Source organism: Etheostoma spectabile, chromosome 24, assembly GCF_008692095.1.
Source record: "Etheostoma spectabile isolate EspeVRDwgs_2016 chromosome 24, UIUC_Espe_1.0, whole genome shotgun sequence".
Lineage (NCBI taxonomy): Eukaryota > Metazoa > Chordata > Actinopteri > Perciformes > Percidae > Etheostoma > Etheostoma spectabile.
Genome location: NC_045756.1, coordinates 3,826,499 through 3,845,786, shown reverse-complemented (window position 1 = coordinate 3,845,786; position 19,288 = coordinate 3,826,499). Strand labels below are relative to the sequence as shown.

The following is a 19,288-nucleotide window of genomic DNA, read 5'->3' as shown; positions in this document are numbered from 1 at the left end:
GGAGGTTAGGGGTGCGGTTTGATCATGCACAGGCAGCTGCTCTTCTTCCTAATGCAGTCTGTATTGTTTTCTCGCTGATCCACCTAAATGAGCTTATCTGAGATTTGCCTGAAGCTAAATGTTTTATTGCCGTGTTTTACTCTTGTGTTTAGTATTGGGTGGTATTTCAGGTGGTGTCTCTCTCTCTAAGTCTGCGGGATTAGCTCTAGCCTTGTCTTCTTGTGTGAAAAGCAGGGTGCCAACTTTAATGGGAAGGTAGCCCAGTGAACAGCTCGGCCTCTCAGCGGCCAGCGCCTCCCCATCGCCTCTCCACCTGCTCTTTGAGCACCTAGCTGGCCACAGACATGTCGATCCTGTCCCCTATCCGCTCCTCCTCACTGTTTGTCTCCTCTCCTTCGCTTTCTTTTTCACCTCCTCTGTGCGCCTTTTTTTTCGCCTTTTCTCTCTTACCGCTCTGCCTCCCACCCTGCCTGTTTTCTCATCTTCCTCTCCTTTTCCTCGCGGTTTCCTTCCATCCATCCCATGTCCCTGGCTGCCCTTTCCTCCTCCTCCTACCCCCGCCTCCATCCTAAAGCAGAGTAGCTAATGAAGAGCCCCATTTAGCCGGTGACTTTGGTTCCGTAGCGGCGGCCGGCCTCGGCTGCCGTGACTGGCTGTTGAGGCTCTGACATCACACAGGGGCCAGCTGTTGATTTGGCGCTGTCTCCAAGGCTGGCTGGCTTGATGGGTTGTGGCAGGTAGACTTGTGCTCGCACAGCACTCTCCCTCCATCTCTATCTCTCTCTCTCTTTGTGACACCCACTCTCCCTCACCCTCTCCCATTACACTCCCCTCTCCTCGTCTTACACTCTCACTCAGTCGAGCGAGCGAGCAGGAGGCAGCAGGCAGCTGCCGAGGAGCGAGCTGGGAGGTGACTCCAGCCTCCTCTCCAGCAAATTGTGCCTCCTGTACAATGGACACTAAACGATTGAGTAGCAGAAGGGATGGAGGGCAGAGCTGCCGGGCAGGTAGGTCCTGCAGCTTCACGCCATTTGAATCTCACATGCTTTTTTTCTGATTTCCTGTTTATATTTCTTGTTTATTTAGTTCTGCTTTTTAATTTTTTCTTTGTCATGTGCCTTTGTGGCTGTTGATTTCTGCCCAAGATGAACGCATGTTGTAGTCAATGTTGTTAGTTTTTTTTAAACTAACAGAAAATCTCTTCCGCATCATCTTTTCTCTTTCTTTTAACATTGCATGGCAGCAAGTCAGTAAGCAAGTGTGCAGTCTTTTTCTTTGGCTTGTTAAACTAAGCGCAACATGAGATTTGGGGTGCTGTCAGTGCCGTGTTACTCGGTAAGCTGAGCCAGAGCTTTCCAAATCTCCTCGCCAGTTTGCCAATGCTGCTTCTGCTCTTCATTACGTGGATAATTAACCAAGATCAGCCAATAAGAGGCTTCGCTCTGCATTGTTCTCCAGCCAAGCTCTTCCTCTCTTCCCCCCTGTTTGTTCTGCAGGTGTTGACTGCAAATTGACTTTTAATGAGTCTGGCTGACTTTTTGAGTTATTCTCCTCTCATAAGGCTCCATAGATTAAAACTGCTAGACTTGCATGTTTGCTTTCTGTGTTTATTGTTTCTCCCCTAATTGCCTATATTGATATTCCCTGGGAGCTCTCCTGTGGGATAGGTAATGGATTACCTACATGCTCTGCTGTGGATTTAATTTATTAATGCTGGCTGACTGCGCCTCTGCTTCGCAGCACCGCGCTCTCTGCCTTATACGACCTGAAGGCAGAGCGAGAAGCGCAATTACAGGCTCATTTGTGCCTGTTTATGCTTTTCTCAGTTAATTCAGTCTGAGCTATTACAGGCAGTTCCTTAAACTGACACTGCCTCAGTCGCCCCAGAAATTGTATGAAAGTGATATAATTTCATAAGCTTTACACTAATCGCATTCTGGTCCAATTATATAGCTCCCCTGTTAGTGCTTCAAAAATGGGAGATTAGTTACTCAGTTTAGAAAAATGCTGAAATCAATTTTATTGCGGCGCAATGAGTGCAAACAGGCATTAGTAACCTAATAAACTGTTTACTTGATGTCCGATTTTATCAGAGTGCATGTCCTGCACTCTGCTGAAGCTAATTTATTCTAAATCGGTCTTTTTGTTGGTGTGTCTGGAAGTCAGCAATTAATTGCGGTAAAATTTGCGGCTGCTCTTGCTGTGATTCCTGTGGGTGAAATGTACAACTTGAGAATTTTAGCCAAGCATCAGTGGCAATTCTTACTAAAAATGGCGAGCGGGTGACATAAAGCTGTAGCCCTCGGACATGGCATTACCTTTTGTACTTGAGTCTAGGCTTTTGTTTCACATTGCTCCACCAATTAGAGCTCCGTTTAGTATTCTACATCTCTGCAGACAATGTCCCAGCTGTTTGGCACCACTCCTGCCGTTGTCCTTTTTGCCAAAGCTCTTCAGCAGCAATACAGCATGAAATAATTTTCAACGCATAATCTGCAGCAGCGTGCAGGCGAATGCTGCAACTACTTTTTTTGCTCAGGCGCTTAGAAATCATCAGTTGCAAAAAAGATTGTTCGGAAAAGCTTCTGAAGTAGATGGCTTGTTCTTTTCAGCCCCATGGTTGACTCGTCTCCTCGATCTCTACCGAGAATAGCTGGAGGGAGGGATTGAGGATCCTTCACCTCCTGTTGAGCTGGTTTTTAGCCCAGACAAGTGCCCTGATCCACGCAGATCTACGCAGAACAGAACAGAGCGGAGATGTGGGAGGGAAAGGTCAGCCTTAGCAAGAGAGAGGCTGTTGTGTGTGTGTGTGTGTGTGTGTGTGTGTGTGTGGTGTGTGTGTTAATGCTTCTGTGAAGGGGATTGGAAATAAGTATACTGGAGTGTGCTTGCTGGCTTGTTCGTGTGTACGAGTGCCATCACCAGTAGGCTCTAATGCGCTTCACAGTGATTGAAAAAATTCTCATTAGCTTGCCATCGAACGTAATTGTCCGTGTGAGTAGTCCGTAAAGAGCCTGGTGTATGATTAACTCGGCTCAGTTGACGGCCACCCTTATGACCCCACTGTGTGTTTTTCCGAGAAATAATTTCCACCAAGAATATACGAGAATGTGGGTTTGAACATTTGCATATTTGGTGGTTACAGCAATCCAGCTGATGATTTACTGAGTAATCAAATTGTATTGGCTTTACTGTCATCTTTGCCTTTTGTGAGGATTATTTCAGTTTACTGTATTATAATCCATCTAATTGAGCATATCTGCATTCTAACAAATTAATGCATTTGTGTTCTGATTGTGTGCAGATGGGCAGGTTTGATGCATGAGTGTGTCTGTGTGTGTATGAGAGCGATGTTGCTGATATGCCGTCTGGCATGGCAATAAAGGTGGTGTAAAGGGGCGGTGCGACACTGAACGATGCCTGAGGGAGCCTCTTTAACGTTGCCGCGCTCTGCAGCGACTGTAATACCAATGAACCACTCCCTGTCAGCTACAGCACAATACTAGAGGGCGCGCAGGCAGGCAGACAGAGAGAGTGTGTGTGTGTGCGCGTGTGTGTGTGCGCGTGTGTGTGTGTGTGTGTGTGTGTCCGTGTCCGTCGGTGATGTTTCCCCGTGTCAAAATGTTTTTTTGTGGCGCTGTGCATTGTTTGCGGCATTCATAAGACAGTCTCCACCATACTGCATCAACACACTCAGTGTGATGTCCTGAAGCGCGCTCAGCAGCTCTGGTCATAAAACCTGGAGCGCCTATGGCCAGACTCAGCCACACCACTGTCGAAACAACTTTTACACTCTGCGTGTGTGCATGTGTGATAGCTGCAGGACCAGCACTGAATTACAGAGCAGTGCTCCACATTTTTCCATTTCAGACATTTAGCTGGCACTTCTATTTGTAGCGGCTTGAATTGGCACCACTTTTGCAAGCAAGAAGGGCAAAATCTCGAGCCACAGCATCAAAAATGATACTTCTGTCACACCAGAATAACCATGTAAAAGGTACTGGGTGCGTTCAGAAAGCAATAAGAGGCAAATAGAAGAGCAGAAGGGCAGAGATAAGAGTATCTCGAAAAAAGATATACGCTATCTAGAGATGACCAACATGCCGTAGTAGATTACTGGCTACAAACTGCATACACTAGACTGTGTACTCTCCAGATGTAAGTAACTATGTACATGACATCAACATTGATGAATGCTATCCTGCCTCGGGCCTCACACTGGTCCATCTGCCAATACCAGGGAGAAATGCTACAGGCAGAAGGAGACATTTCCCTCCCAAATCTGCTAAAATGTCAAACAACATTATTGTTAAGGGGTTGTGGAGTCTTACATTTTAATAACACTAAATAACATCAAGTGGTCCTGTTTAGGTCGCTCAGTAAATATGATCACTTAGTATTTGTGGTCGGTTGGGCTGTTTGAACAAAAGCAATGCACCAAATGGCAACTGTTCCATGGCACATCGCTCCCACCCATCGTCAGGAGAAGGAAGATTATAAAGAGAGCAGGGATTCCACTTGACCTTTTTTGGCTGGCCCGGGGGTCTCACCAAGACCATGTTGGGAACAGCTGCCAGGCCTTGGCACCGCTGGGTGCCAGAGTCGGTGTGGCACCTCGCCCGCTCACTGAGACAGAGATTAGGGGAGGAGGGAGAGGATGCGAGAAACGCAGGGAGACAATGAGAAGCCTGAGCGAGGACCGTTTATATATTGTGCTCTAAAGGAATGTACAGCATCAAGTAATGTGATGTAAGAGCTGAAACAAATAATTGATTAAATGATAAGCTGTTGGACAGAAAATGTATCTGCAATTAATTTTGATTAATTGATTAATCGTTTATTTTTTCTGGCAAAAATGCCCAAAATTTGTTAAATTTTGGTTCTGTACTGTTAGTCAAACAAAACGAGAAGTTTTAAAGATGTTACCTTGGGTAATTATAATGCACAATTTTCACTATTCAGTAGAAAAGTAATTGATTTATGGTCTAAACAATCAGCAGATTAATTGTTAATAAAAACGTATCCCATCTGATGTTTATTATCTTAATTTGGGAAGAACGACCAACTGCAGCTAATAACGCTGAGCAATAATGTCCCGTTTGCACTTCACGATTAAGGCGGCAATTCAGCACAGTAGTCCAGGGAAGCGGTCGATAAAATCCTAATTTTGGTTAGAACGCTGGAAATCCCATTTACTGTATGCAGCTCGGTTGTTGTTGGCATTTCCATATGTCTGCCCTGCCCAGCCAGTGTCACCCTGTAGTTCAGCTAGAAAGGAATTTGTTGGAAAGTAGAGATTGTACGCTAGATGATTTGAAATGTATGTGCAACCAAATGGCGGAGGATTTTCTACTGAGAAATGCTATCTTCCCCCGCTGCTCTCTGAATGCCTAATGCTTGGTTTTTATGAGGTTGGCAGGGGTGCCTACTCCTGTTGCCTCCGCCGCACTCATCTCCGTGCACATCAATTATTTATTGTGCATAGGCACGCATGGTCCCAGAAATACACACTCGCCACCCGGTTCGTTTTTGCTCCAACACACAAATACTTCAGAGTTGCTGACATCCTGACTGCTGTCAGTCCATGTGACCTCGGTGTCAGTGCAGCTCCTAACCTCTGACCTCTCTAACACCAAAGCGCTAACCCCGTCCCCCTCTCGGTTGCAGGTCAGCAGGGGTCATGAGGGTGTCGGAGGCCCCGGTTGCTGTTCAGAGCAGCTGAAGCAGACATGGGCAAAGAAGTCTCAAATGGCATCGGTAGGCTCGGCCTCATCGACTTCACCAGCCACATCCTCCTTCGCCACAACCACCACTGGCTACGCAACAAGTACGTCTCCTGTTTCTCCTTTCTCTTTGACAAGAGTCAGGGAATATGGGATCATCTGGGGATCTTAATGTTATTAAAGTCCAGTTTCATCACAAATTTAGTGCAAAATGTAACCAAATTTCCAGAAAGGCAACAAAAGAAAATGCATATGAATGTGCGTTTTATTCTGATACTATCATGCACATATTAGAAGTTGATTCATCAAGACAAACAGCTGGTGGCGCTAATTCTCCTGTTGGCTGCCAATAAACCACTGCAGAAGAAAAGGGCACAACATGATGACGTAATTAAAAGAGCCCCATACTTATTAAACGACCAACAACCCGGGCTCTGAGATGCTCGGAAATATTTATATACAAATGTGATATTGTTCCACATCTACATTTGTCTTTTCACTATTGTGTGCTGCACAATCATTTTGCTATTTAAGAATAAAGTCCTGAAAAAGATGCATTAATTTCCTTTAGACATACATAGTCACACATTGACTCGCCAGTTATCACTTCCATTGAAACATTAAGAATAAACATGACGTAATTTCCTGTTATTCTTGTGTTAAAATCCAAGCTTTCTATTTTAAACTAAACAGTAAAACATGTCATTCTCAAACACAGGTACAGTGTTACCCTGTAATAAAGTAGTATAGTATAAAATAGTACTGACTTAGCCTGTGGAGCAGTAAGAAATCAGAAATTCATTCAAATTTAGCTGTGCAATTCTTCAGTGCACTTGGTTGGTCGTGACTCGAGTTCATGACATTGAGAGACTCATCCATGATGTGACAAAACAATATTAACATAGCCTCAAATGTATATTTAAAAGAAAAAATATGTTGATTTTGTTTTCATACTCACTCATAAGACACCAATTTGCTACTTAAATTCCCAGACGTTTCCTTAATGTAACACTAAGGATCCGATGATGATCTATATTACTTATGCAGTCAAAACATCAGGGATTCTAAACAGGCACACGGTGCTTTTCCTCAGCCATGAGAGATGAGATGGTGAAATTCAACTGCATCAAAGTCGGAAGCCAAATTAAATCCAACACTCCAGTCCCATGATAAAATGTGTTTTGGAAGAATGAATGATTCGCTGAGGGACAAGGTAACTATCCATCACAAGCCCAGCTCTTGAAAATATCTGTCCAATATTGCAAATCTTCAACAGAGCGACTCAAGAGACTTCACTCATCAAAATGTCAGCAACAGACACTAAATATTCAAAGGCGTGCACAGCACCCTGGAGTATTAAGTATCTGTTTTCCTTCAGAATGTAAAAATAATGTAAAGCAGCAGCCGGCGTTGCTTTTGTCAAACCTCTGACAGGTCATTGAAATTCAACATCTGACTCTCCAGTGCCCAGCCCCATTTAAGCTACCCTCCTAGCCTTGCACAGCATCAGGTTAGCGGTACATTTGCCCAGCAGAAGAGCTCCGGAGAGCAGCGGACCTCACTAGAAGTCAATTACTCTGACATAGAGGAATTGGATGCCGCCTTTTTAAAGAGCGGCTCCCGCTCGCTGTCTCAGCTCTTTTGGGACGAAGATAAACAATTGAGTCTTAGCCGGCCGCTTTGCTGCTCAGCGATCAGATAGGAAAATGGCTCTGATCACTGCGGGGCAAATTGGCTGAGCCTCCGCTGATTGGTGATGGTTGGAACACACACGCAGCCACATACACACTCAAGCACAGAGTAGGTGCTGTCATTTGTGGATCCAGTTTTGATGTGCAAAGTGAATTTGATGAGCCCATCTCTAATTAACCTATTAATCATAGCTCTCATGTACCAGATGTCTGCCCTCCTGTGTGTCTGTGTGTGTGTGTGTGTGTGTGTCTGTGTGTGTCCTGACTACATAATTAGGTCAAATCAGCAGGATCAACTCGCACCATGACTTCAACATAGGGAGGTCATGGCATTACATTGTTATTTCATGAAACAGACCATATGTGCAAAGGAACTTATGATCCAAGATTGGCAATAATGTAGATTTCTTATATTTTGAAAATGCGTTTTGTTTTTACTCTGACATCAACCCAAAAAGTTATTCAAACTCTGGGTCTGGAATGTAATGCTTGAACTGTTCTACTGCAGTAGTATATACTGTTGTGTATATACTGTATGGTATACTATATGGTACACTGGTAATTCAAGGTTTTGGATGGCTGCACGCATCCGAAACTTAGTGAAAACACAATTAAATAATACATCTTCAAATAATTTGAAATTATTTAGGCTATTCCACATTTTTGCTGATAATAGATCATATTATTTAATATCAGGTAAATTAGTTAAATACCAAATTAAGTTTTTACCTTTATGGTATAGGAGTGTTTCTGTCACTTCATGGCTGCACTGCCTTCACTCTGCACCCTCAACATTTCAGTTAAGCCCCTTCATATATATATAATATAATATAATTTAATTTGTTATGGGCTCATTTTGAAATATTGCAACTAGAGTTGGGCATTGTTTGGATTTTAACGATTCTGATTCCAATTCCCATTCTTTGAGGGTTTTGAACGTTTCAGTTTTGATTCAATGGTGGGTTGTAGTTTTACAGGGCTTTTTATGTAAACCAAAACTTGCGCATATTAAATTGGGAAGCGATGACTGGATTTGAAACCAAAATTCCAATAAAGAAACAATTCTACTGTAATCGTAATTTCTGAAACAATTCCAAGTAGGAATCGGTTCTCGATGCCCAACCGTAATTGCAACCCACTCTTGATTTACCGTAGTTATGTTCAACAAATTACAAACCTATTTTTTTACCAATTGGTGGTGCTCCAAAAAAAGGTTGGGGGCTGTGACCTTCCATGCCTTCTTGAACACCATAAAACCTCCATGTCAAAGGTTTATTATCTTTTGGGCCCAAGTGGAAACAGACACTGTAATCTGAAGCTGTTGAATCTCACAGGTCCTCCTGCTGTGTCTTGTCCAATCACGTGCATCGTCTGTAGCTGAACAGCTGTGAAACTGTGAGCCAGCACAGACGGACAGAAAGGAGTGACTGGTGATCCCAGACTGTGTTGATGACACAAGCCGCCGCTCCTTTTTCTCATAGCGCACGTTGAGATCTGAGTTGTCAAAGTCAAATGTAACTAATGACATTCTAAATGGCTGATTTCCATTTAGATATGGGGCCACAGTAATGTTATAAGTTACTCCTGGGTTTTTACTGCCAACTCTAAATGTCTGCCACGGTGGGAAATTGACATCCATGCACTTAGGGCAAATCACTGTTATTACTGCTGCAGCATTGTAGCTTCCACTTTCTAAATAAAACCCACAAGAATAACTGAGACAAAGTAAACGGTCATTACTAAACACTCCTCAACCAACAATATGGACCACACCACGGATGAAGAGCAGGCGCTTTGCTGTGGGCCTGATTTAATGATGCGCTGTGAACAAGTAAGTTTTATTTATTACTGTATGGATAAATAACTTTCTTCATGTCAAGTTTTTACTTTTATGGACCTTGAAGCCACAGTTTACCCCTCCATATAGACACTGTATATTATAATTCTGTTTGTCATTTAATAATGTAGACCTGTGCTATTGCATTTATTTATTATTGCATTACTTACTAGTGTGTATTACCCATAAATGGCTTGAAATGAGTTCATATACTAACATAATGATGCTGAACTGTTTCTCGTTCACAGCGTAGAGAAGAAGGATGAGGATAATGACTGGTGGCCTCCACACGCCCCAGATTTGTCACCTTGTGTTATATCTGAAATAATAAATTTGCTCCAACTAGTGAAAAAGTGCATTTTGTGTTGGTATACTGTATATACAATCACCTTGGCACATGCTTTTTTTGGAAAGCAAAGCAAACACTTTTTTTGAAGTATAAAACTGCTAATATGTGATCAATAAAATATGTGATCAATAAAAGATCAAAACAAACTTTGGATTTTAATGCCGACATCAATTCTTCTTTTTAATCTAATGAACGCTAACATTTTAAATTAACAATTGCTTACATTTGTGTTTTTAAGGAAACCCGATCATTATATGTACAATGCGGGTGATAGAATAATACACCTGCTAGTACTCTCTGGTGGAAAAACTATGTATGGTGTTTCTAGATTACCTCAAAAATCTGTTCCCAAATACTCATCCATACATCTGTTATACTTGTGTTTGGGCCAATTAAAACTTGATTATTGAACTGCCAGTGTAAACGTTTTGTCATAACCATGTGATATTTTCTTGTTTGTCAAAGAAAACGGCCCCTCATGGACATTGCTGTCTCTTTCAGGTTCTCTGTATTTGCCAGCATCTCCGAGTAAGACTTTGCAATGAGAATGTCCGATACAGTTGACACTGAAACGATGAAAGTTTCCGAAGCTGCCGACACGGTGCCATCTCCAAAAGACAACGCCACCAAATCTGAGATCACTGACCAGAGCCAGAGCAGCAGAGATGAACACGGCAGCAACAACAACAGGGACGTACAGGTAAAGAACTGACTGAGATGTATATGTTCACCCTACAAATCCTCCCGGGAACACCCCTTACATATGCTGTATGTATGGTATAGCTCAAAACTGAGTCTTTTATTATTGTTTCCTCAACATGTTACATACTTGTCTAATCAGGGAGGGTAGAGGTGTCCGCACCTTAACCCCACCAGGAGTGATTTTCATTTTTCTTCCACACTCCTCCCCATAAAAATTCAGTAAGAGTCAACGTCAAACACCAGCTGCCCTGGGGATCTCTTGTCACCCGCGGCATTCAAGATGCTTTTTCCAGGCTGCTTCAGCAAGAAAAATGATTCCTGAACAGTAGTCACCTGCACAGACCGAAATAATAATGTGGTGCTTGAGTCTGCCTTACCACAGCACCGAGGTCGGTCACTACTGTTGAGTGGAAAAAAGATCATTTGGTTGTGGAAACTAGTGAATCTCATGGCTCCTCCATGGGAGACATTAAAGCAGTGCATCTACTGGGGATTCAGAGCAGCGGAGATCACTTTCAAATAAACCGCCAGTTAATTAGTTCTCCATGTCACTGCAACAAAGGTGCTTTGGGACCGCGAGCAATTTGCACTTGTTACTTTGGCGTCAAAAGTAAAACCGGTGCTGAGTGGTTTGTGCTACCAAATGGCAGAAGTATGTGAAATGTCTTTTGATTGTGGTCAAGGAAACGAAATCCAAGAAGGGAGAAGGATTGTCTCTGGCTGCAGCCTAAAAATAGGATTCAGGCCAATCTGGCCTTGTGGTTGAAAGCAGGCAGAGCAAAGAAGTCAGGCAGGCAGGCAGATAATCTGGAGCTCAAATCCTGGCTTATCTACAAACTTCCTGTGTCTATGTTGCCCAGAGGAACAGAATGACGCCAGCATGGGGAAGCTGAAGGGGTGAGAGGAGGGGACACATGACACAAGAGAGCAGAGAGAGATGGGTTAAGAGGTTGTAAGAATGAGGCAGAAAGTGAAAGAGAATGAGAGACATGGTATTGAAAATAGAAGGAAGGAAAGCAGAGGGAAGACCAAAAAGAAGCCTTTAGATGAAGGTGGGGGAAGGATTTCTCCTCCTTAAATCTACTGAACACTTTCTAACTAAACACAGTATGAACTAGTACAATATCCAAATCGCGCAATATTTGTTAAAAGCAAAATATGTGTCAAACTATTGTAAAATATTAATTATATTATATTAATATAAGTATTGTGGCACTGCAGAGACATCCTGGCCTACAAATTGTATCCTACAGACTAGAGAAAAGATCTTTGTTTGGTACAGATCCTCACAAAAAAATCACACTTCAATCATTTTATTTTATTTCTTTTTTTTGTTTCTATGAAAATGAGAATAAAGACGCAAAAATTATCATACCCTCCAATATCATGAATCATATTGCAATATCAGTCAAAATAATCTAAATTTCCTAATATGGTGCAGCTCTACTCACCACTGACTGAGATCTGAGAGTTATGCAGCACCAGTAATTTGAAACGATGTAGACAGGGGTTGCAGTAATTGTCCAGAACAGACAGAGCAAAAAGGAAACCAAGACTCTGACGATGTAACTTTTAAAAGATGAATTAACGCCTTCCTTGTCTTGGAAATATAAAGTTGACTTCATAAGCAATAAAACGCATCATTGCTCACTTCAATACCCACTTTGTTCTGCTGCTGTCTCAATGTGTCAAACTATTTCTTTTTGCAGCCGAAATGAGAGAATCCTGGGAAATTCAACGTGCCATTATCCTGTAATTACCGCTTGTGGCCACAGTGGTTCAGCAAAAATGACATACCGTTGTCTTATATTTAGACAAGAATCGATTTGAAACTAGTGATTGAAATTAGCAGTTTTGAAAGCAAGCAAACTTCTGTTTTCCCCAGCTCTTACCACCTAAAGCAAAACTCGGTTCCTTCATGTCTCACCTCGGATTGTCTTTGCATGTATCGCTGCCTCCTCTGTTTTTGTGGCTTCTCCAAATTCAGAATGTATCTAGCGACTTACTTCTACTCCTTTTCCTAAAACTCACCCCTGTATAATTATTCTGTGGTCACAGGACCATATGCCAAGATATGCCGACAGCATTGAAGCCCCTAACCTTTCTGCTCGTAATTTTCAGCAGTGGAGGAGGTGGCGCTAATTCAGTCGTTTTGTGTAAGGGCATCGGTTAAATGCCTGAAATGTTCATTGTGGGAGAAATAGAGGAGGTTGGGAGCTGGGTAAGAAACGAGGGAAGGGGTGGCAATAGCTGTAACGAGGAAAAGCATTCCAACGGAGGAAAGGGGGGTGGGGTCTGGGTGAGAGACTGGGTGACTTTGCCACCATCTGCCTCCAGCTCTGTCCTCTGCAGCAGGACAGGTGGCTGGTGGCCGGCCTACTTCTGCTGACTTCAGCCCTTTCCCATTCCTTTATCTCCTGCCGGCATTGTTTCATTCCCCACTGGCCCCGTGCCGCTCAATTAGCCGTGTAGCGGTGCGCTCACCAGTCCCAGCCCTCTCGTCCCCCCCCCCCCCCCCCCCCCCCCCCTCCCTCCCTCCTCACCTTCCATCCACATCCATATTACCTGATATAGAAAGGGGCGCGGCAGGTCACAGGCATTGGAGATCAGCGAACAGTGGTCCATTTCAATTTTTCTTTTTTTAGGTGTTATTTGGCCCTAAAGCTCAATAAGAGAGGGTGGGGGACGTCCTTTTGATTTCAGAGGACAGGTGGGAAGGACAAAGCAGTGTGCACGTGTGTGTGGATGCATGTTGGGATTAGGACACAGAGGACTGGGCTCTGTTACAATTTTGCCTGAAATGGCTCCTGCCAGGTCCCCCTTCCTCCCCTCCTCCCCTCCTCTGCTCCTCTATGCATGCTACTGAGAGACCTTCTGTTTATATGTACACACACATAGCCACCAGTGCGTGAAGCACAGAGGCACCGAGCTGTCTCACACACTGTTGGGCGGCCAGTCTCTCTCTGCTTTCTTCATCTCACCTCCAGCGCCTCGGTTTGATTAACATGACAGCTAAATGGAGCTGAGAGCAGCGCATAAGACTGACCCGAATCGCTCGCAGCCACATGTCTGGCGTGCTTGCGTGTGTGTGGCTCCACAGTGCAGCCGCTTTAGTAGCATATGCTCTGCAAAATTAATTCATGCTCCCAGGAAGATGGTAAATGTTGAACTTGATATTTCATGCTGCACAGGGAATTTTCGATTTCTTTTTGCAGATCAATGCCGCTAAATTTTTGTTTCTGTGTCCTTCAGTTTTTTTAGTTTAGGAACAGATGTAAAAACACCGGCATTACAGGAGGTTATTTGTCTTTTTCTGCTGTCTTGGTATAAAGTGTTTTGCTCTTCTGCAGAGCTAGTAGCACACGCCTGCACAAAATGTAGGCCAGTCATATTTAATTCAAACTTCTCCATTTCCTTAAAGTAACAATCTTCTTTCCCCCCCACCCAACTTCTGTGGTTGATTTTTCTGCCTGTGCACTTTTTTTCCTGCACCCCTCCCCTACCTCTGGACAGCCTGTGAAGTATTCTAAGGTACGGTACGCTCGACGTGCATGTTGTACAAGGATGCTCCAGCCTGTGTAATGTGCACTTGGATTGCGTTGTTTGCTTGAAATAAGTTGGAAGTTGTACCTGTGTTTCCTGTCAAGCAAGTTGACATTGTACACATTGCTCCTGAAATTTTTGTTATGAGTTCAGTGCAATATGTTTAGATGCCATGAAATGAATGATAGTGGAGGCTATTATGTGTATTATGCCTGATTGAAATGGACATTTCCTGTGTGCTTGCTGCATTGCTGTAGATGGTTCGTTCAAGAAAAAAAAAATTAGGCGGCCTGGGTTTATGTGAAAATGTTTACTGCATTTTTTTTTATTTGAGATTGTTCTGATCAAGTTATCTGAGAAGATTTGCAGCTACTGGTGGACAATCACGTTAGCTTCGAAGAGCTCAGGAAAAGATTTGACAGCTAAAATGTGAAATATTGAAACTGTATGATTTGCTTAGAATCATCGATTGTGCTCGCTGGCTGTTTCTGTTTGACTTTGGCTTGTCACTGTGACGCGTGAAAATATCGATGCGGTTGTGTGTATGTGTGAGTGTATAGATGTATGTGTGTGCGCGCATGGTTTTAACTGTGCCCACCTACCTGCACCCCCCTCCCCCTTAGTCCAACACCAGGCTAAAGCTGGTGCGGAGCCTGGCAGTGTGTGAAGAGTCCTTTCCTTGCGCTATTCCTGAGCCTTCTGCAGCACCTCAGGTAACAATCTCTGAAAAACCAGAGTGTATTCACATTGGGAGTGTGCTGGTTTACCAGTTTTACTGTACACCATATTCTGATGGTAACAATTACTGGACATTACTGTCAGTATCAGGACTATTGCTGTTTTTCGAGGGCACCATCAAAAACGGCTCTCCTGTCTTTATTAGCAGCATTGTCAGTTATCGTGGTAACACAGTCCCTCATGACGGTCGTAGCATGAAAATGTGATGCCTGCACATCCCTAATTCACACGGACACTCTGTTCATATTGAGTAGAATTCATCCCAGTCATCTCATCAAGCACGATGTGACATAGGTGGTTGTCTGACACCTTGGCTCAGTTCGTTAAGCTACAAGCCCACACTCATAGCGCTGAAGTGCTGACCAGGGATCAGTTCTTCATTTCAGCTCATTACAATTGAGCGTCCAGACCTCTGATGCTTGATTAGCGGCCTTTCTCTGACAGCTATGATTAAATACCTGCCCGTGGCCGCTTGATGAAAACATCACATCATCAAAACCGAAAGTAAAAGAGCTCCAACAGCGGGCCGGCCATTTAGTTTGCTAAAGCAACTCTCCTTTTACTGCGTATCTCTGGGCAAAGCCCCCCCCTCTGAACTCTCTCCATTACATGCCACTGTGCACCACTCCTGGCATGCTTTCACACACACATATACTGTGCGTACAGGTGCGTTTGTTCCAAGCGTTTCAGCCAGTCAGCACCGAGCTCCATAACCAGAGGGCGGTGTTATTCCCACAACAGTCTCGCATCGTCTGCACTCACACAACGGCCTGTATTACTGCCATCAATCATGTCGAGGAAATTACAATTTCCACACGTCAGCTACAGAGAGCTGTGGAGCGCTCTAATTGAATACTCTTGATATTTCCCCCGCTACTGTTATTGGGCCCGGAGTCGAGACTCCTTCTGCGGCAAACTAACATAGAGGGGCGAGGTAAAGCAATAAAGAAAGAAAAGGAGAAAACGCATAAGTGGAGTAAACATTCAGCTGTAAGATCACTGACTCCCATTCAAGCTCTTGATTTAGCAAACCTAAAGATGTATCATTGTTAAACACTGTGCGTTATTGTCTCCGATTTTGGATTGTATGCATTAACAAAGAGCTGTATGGATGCTTTCTCTGCATCCTGAAAAACTACATCTGTGTCCACATTGTAAGCCTAGGTGTTCATTCCAATCAATGGCCGATAGTCGAGAGCCTCTGAATACACTCTGCACTTTTTGTTTTAGACTGACAGCATGTTCTTTACAAATTCAGAGGACCGTCATTTTCACGCTGTTTTTCTTTATCTCGAGGTAAATGGATGTCAGGAAACAAATGAGGCGGTTCGCAACAGCTGCACATCAACCGGGCGGCTTCCATGTGATGCCGAGTGTGGCATTAAGTAGCAAACATCAGCGCTTCGTGCCAGGAAAAAATCCTTTTGCTTTGACAAAAAAAACCACACACACACACACATATATGAACTCGCTGTCACTTACACAACACACAGTCCTAGACTTATTTTTCCCAGTCTTGCTTAGGCAATTAGTCAGTCGCGTTTCTCATTAGCATATTACATTTTCACATATATTCAGAGCGTCTTGAAATGAAGGAGAACGTAGCGTCTCATTATCTTGCTTCGCGGCTGTTACAGATATCCAACTTGTGACCTTTTTTGGTTATGAGCTGGTCTCCCGCCACTAGGACACCCCTTTGTTTACTCCTTCATTCATTCATTCATTCATTCATTCATTTCTCTGTCTCTCTCTCACACACACTCTCTGATGTTAGCTTCCCAGAGTTGTTTAATCCATTTACCGTGCACTGGCAAGCCTTCTCCTCTTTTCAGCTTTCCTTTCAACCTTTTGTAGAATTGCCTGAAATGCAAATCAGGTTGTGCGTGTGTGTGTGCGTGTGTGTGTGTGTGTGTGTGTGTGTAGCACAGCATGGCTGGGGTAAATCAAGGCCATTTTTAATAGATCTCGCAAAATAACACATCTTCCATTGAGATTGCAGCACAGTTGATTTTTTTTTTTTTTTTTTTTAGAATTTTACAGTTGGAGGGGGATTACAGCTAACTCCTTATGATGTTGAATTTTAAGGAAGGAAATGTGCTGTGTTGTTTAATTCTGGGCTCAAATTCATGTTTTATTCAGGTGGTTTAATAAAAACAAGCTAATCCGACAGATTAATTGCCATTGTGATTTGGAATTCACGGACGCGGGTGCATTATTACCAGCCAGGAAGCAGGTTTAGATGATATATCAGGAGAGTTTAAGTGTCTCGCAGTGCCCTCTCTTGCCCACCCTATTCTCTAATTAACCTAGAACCTCAGCAAGATCATGGAGAATGAAACGCCTCGTATTTAATGCCGCCTCTCTAAGTGAAAGTCTCATGGCTGTTCTTTAATCAGAGTCACATTAGGTGTGTGTGTGTGTGTGTGTGTGTGTGTGTTGTGTGTGTTGTGGTGTGTGTGTGTGGTGTGTTGTGTGTGTGTGTGTTTGTGTGTTGTGTGTGTGTGTGTTGTGTGTTGTGTGTGTGTGTGTGTGTGTCTGTGTGTCTGTGTGTCTGTGTGTGTGTGTGTCTGTGTGTGTGTCTGTGTGTACCAACAGGGTCCTCCAAACACACAAAGTCCGGCCTTTTTGGGGTGGGAATCACCAAGGCCTCTATAACGATATCATCACGATACTAAGCCACGATACATGTTATTGCAATATGTTTAAAATTGTATTGTAACTGTATGTATGTATTACAAAAGAGAGATACTCTTTTTTTTTTTTTTTTTTTTTTTTTTTTTTTTCTTTTTTTTTTTTTCTTCTCACCCCTACATTTAATAGGACATCAGCAAGATCTGTTTCACACACATACTGTGCCTCAACCAGTTTTTCAGTCTGTGTTGTCTTTCCTCCCTGAACAGGATGGATTCCTTCTCCAGCCCTTTGAAAAGGAAGATCGAGCCACACAGGACCAGGCTGAGAAAGAGGACTGCTGCGATAAGGTGGACAAACCTGAGAAAACGCCAAGAAAAATGCTGTCGAGAGGTAAGAAAAGCAATTAAACCCATAGTCAAGTGCTTGTTTCAGAAGGCCTAGTTTTTTTTTAAATTAAATATCTCCACCCTCTCTTCTGAATTCATTCACATTTTAACTTATTTTTGTCCTTGGTTAGATTTTTGGGTTAGAAAGAAGACCTGACGAGACTTGCCATCTCAGTCACAGGAGCTGAAATCTTTCCATTAACACCACAGCTTTCTTAACATCATAAACACCTGGGGCCTCATTTATAAACATTGCCTACTTCCAAAAATGAGGTTGAAAGATGCATGTGCTTTTCCCATCCCCAAAAATTGAATTTTTATGATTTTATTTAGAAACCTGGCAGGAGGATAGGTGCACATCTTGAAAAATGAACTTCACTATAGATTATTTAAATGTCTAATATTTTAGCTGTGTGTCACTGGCAACACTGAAGGCAACATGTTGAAATGAAGCCAAACGCTTAAACGATACTTATCACACAATCCATGTCACTCAGCCAAATTAAAGCCTTCTAATAATTCTATCTTCTACCATGTCACAAGCCAATCCTAAACATTTTTTTTCCCCGGCACAGTGCCCTCCAGTTTGTCCAAAAGCACTTCTCCGTTTTAAATGATATCTCATTATGGGCCGATAATTGGCGTGATTCAGTTAATTGCGACGAGCTCAAGGTGTTAAGCAATTATATGGATTCCCACAGGCGTATAAAGGTGTCTGCTTCCCTCTGTGGAGAAAACGCCACTGATGAGGCAGCCTCCAATTATAGAAACCAGACACCCACCAAGAGGAACGAGCTCCGTGTCCCCTGACTCCCACTGATGGCTCCCATCCTTTGTTGGTGCACAGAAACAAGCATTTTTTGGTGTCAACTTTGTCATCCAACCACCTTTTTGTTTCTTAAATTGTTCCGCTGGCAGGGCTCCCTGCTGCTCATACAAGCTGCCAGATTTAAGAAAAAAAACACCGATCACCAATGGTCACACCAATAACAACCACCAAACCGCTTGTACCTAGCACTGTCACCCTCAGTGAAGTTTCTTCTTTTCCATGAGCAGTCTGGCTTTTCCTTTCGTTTCCTTTTTTCTTCCCAAATTGAGCTGAATGACAAGCTTATTAATTGGCAAAACAATTAGCAAAATGTGCATTTCATTAACTGTTCATCAATAATTTGGGGAGGTAACTGGGTGGAACATTTGTAGTTTCTTAGTATTTATATGAATGAAATTATGTTCTGAAAATGGAGTCTCCGTTTTCTAAATGAGACCTGTGATGCACTGCCTTCATTTCAAAGGTAAGCTCACTGGTCATTGAAACAACATGCGTGTCTCTCTTGGTTAGATTCCAGCCAAGACTACACCGATTCAACTGGCATCGATCTCCATGAGTTCCTGGTCAACACGTTGAAGGGCAACCCCAGGTACACTCGGCATACACACTGCTGCGGTCAAACACCTCCCTAAAGGCCTGGTCACCCCATTTCAATGGAATCGCTTTGATTAGTGGATTCACTCGCACATGAGAAATTGCTTAACCTTGCGCTTGACACAAGAATTCCCACCATTTTGCAAAAGCAAGCTGTCTTTTCACTGCTGACATATGAAAGTACGGAGAGCCAGAGTTTCCAGAGCTTATAAACTTTGTTGTACGTTATTGATATCTGGGAATCTTGACCGGAAATGATGGA

At 43.2% G+C, this 19,288-nt stretch overlaps 1 protein-coding gene across 14 annotated transcripts in view; it reads left to right on the top strand.

The window, feature by feature from the left end:
* Positions 1-19,288, top strand: part of LOC116674213 (R3H domain-containing protein 1) — a 42,397-nt gene that overhangs the window by 2,664 nt on the left and 20,445 nt on the right. For 10 of the 14 annotated variants that reach the window (XR_004328012.1, XR_004328011.1, XM_032506784.1 and 7 more), the window contains exons 2-7: positions 5,668-5,827; positions 10,102-10,300; positions 13,816-13,833; positions 14,469-14,558; positions 17,484-17,607; positions 18,943-19,021. Coding sequence is in view for 12 of the 14 variants with exons in the window: in XM_032506784.1 (XP_032362675.1) it covers positions 10,142-10,300; positions 13,816-13,833; positions 14,469-14,558; positions 17,484-17,607; positions 18,943-19,021 (470 nt within the window). In the remaining 2 variants the exon portion in view is untranslated. Of the gene's footprint in view, positions 1-435; positions 1,008-5,667; positions 5,828-10,101; positions 10,301-13,815; positions 13,834-14,468; positions 14,559-17,483; positions 17,608-18,942; positions 19,022-19,288 lie in introns of those variants that run through there. The other 4 variants (XM_032506774.1, XM_032506782.1, XM_032506775.1 and 1 more) reach the window with 4 other exon arrangements.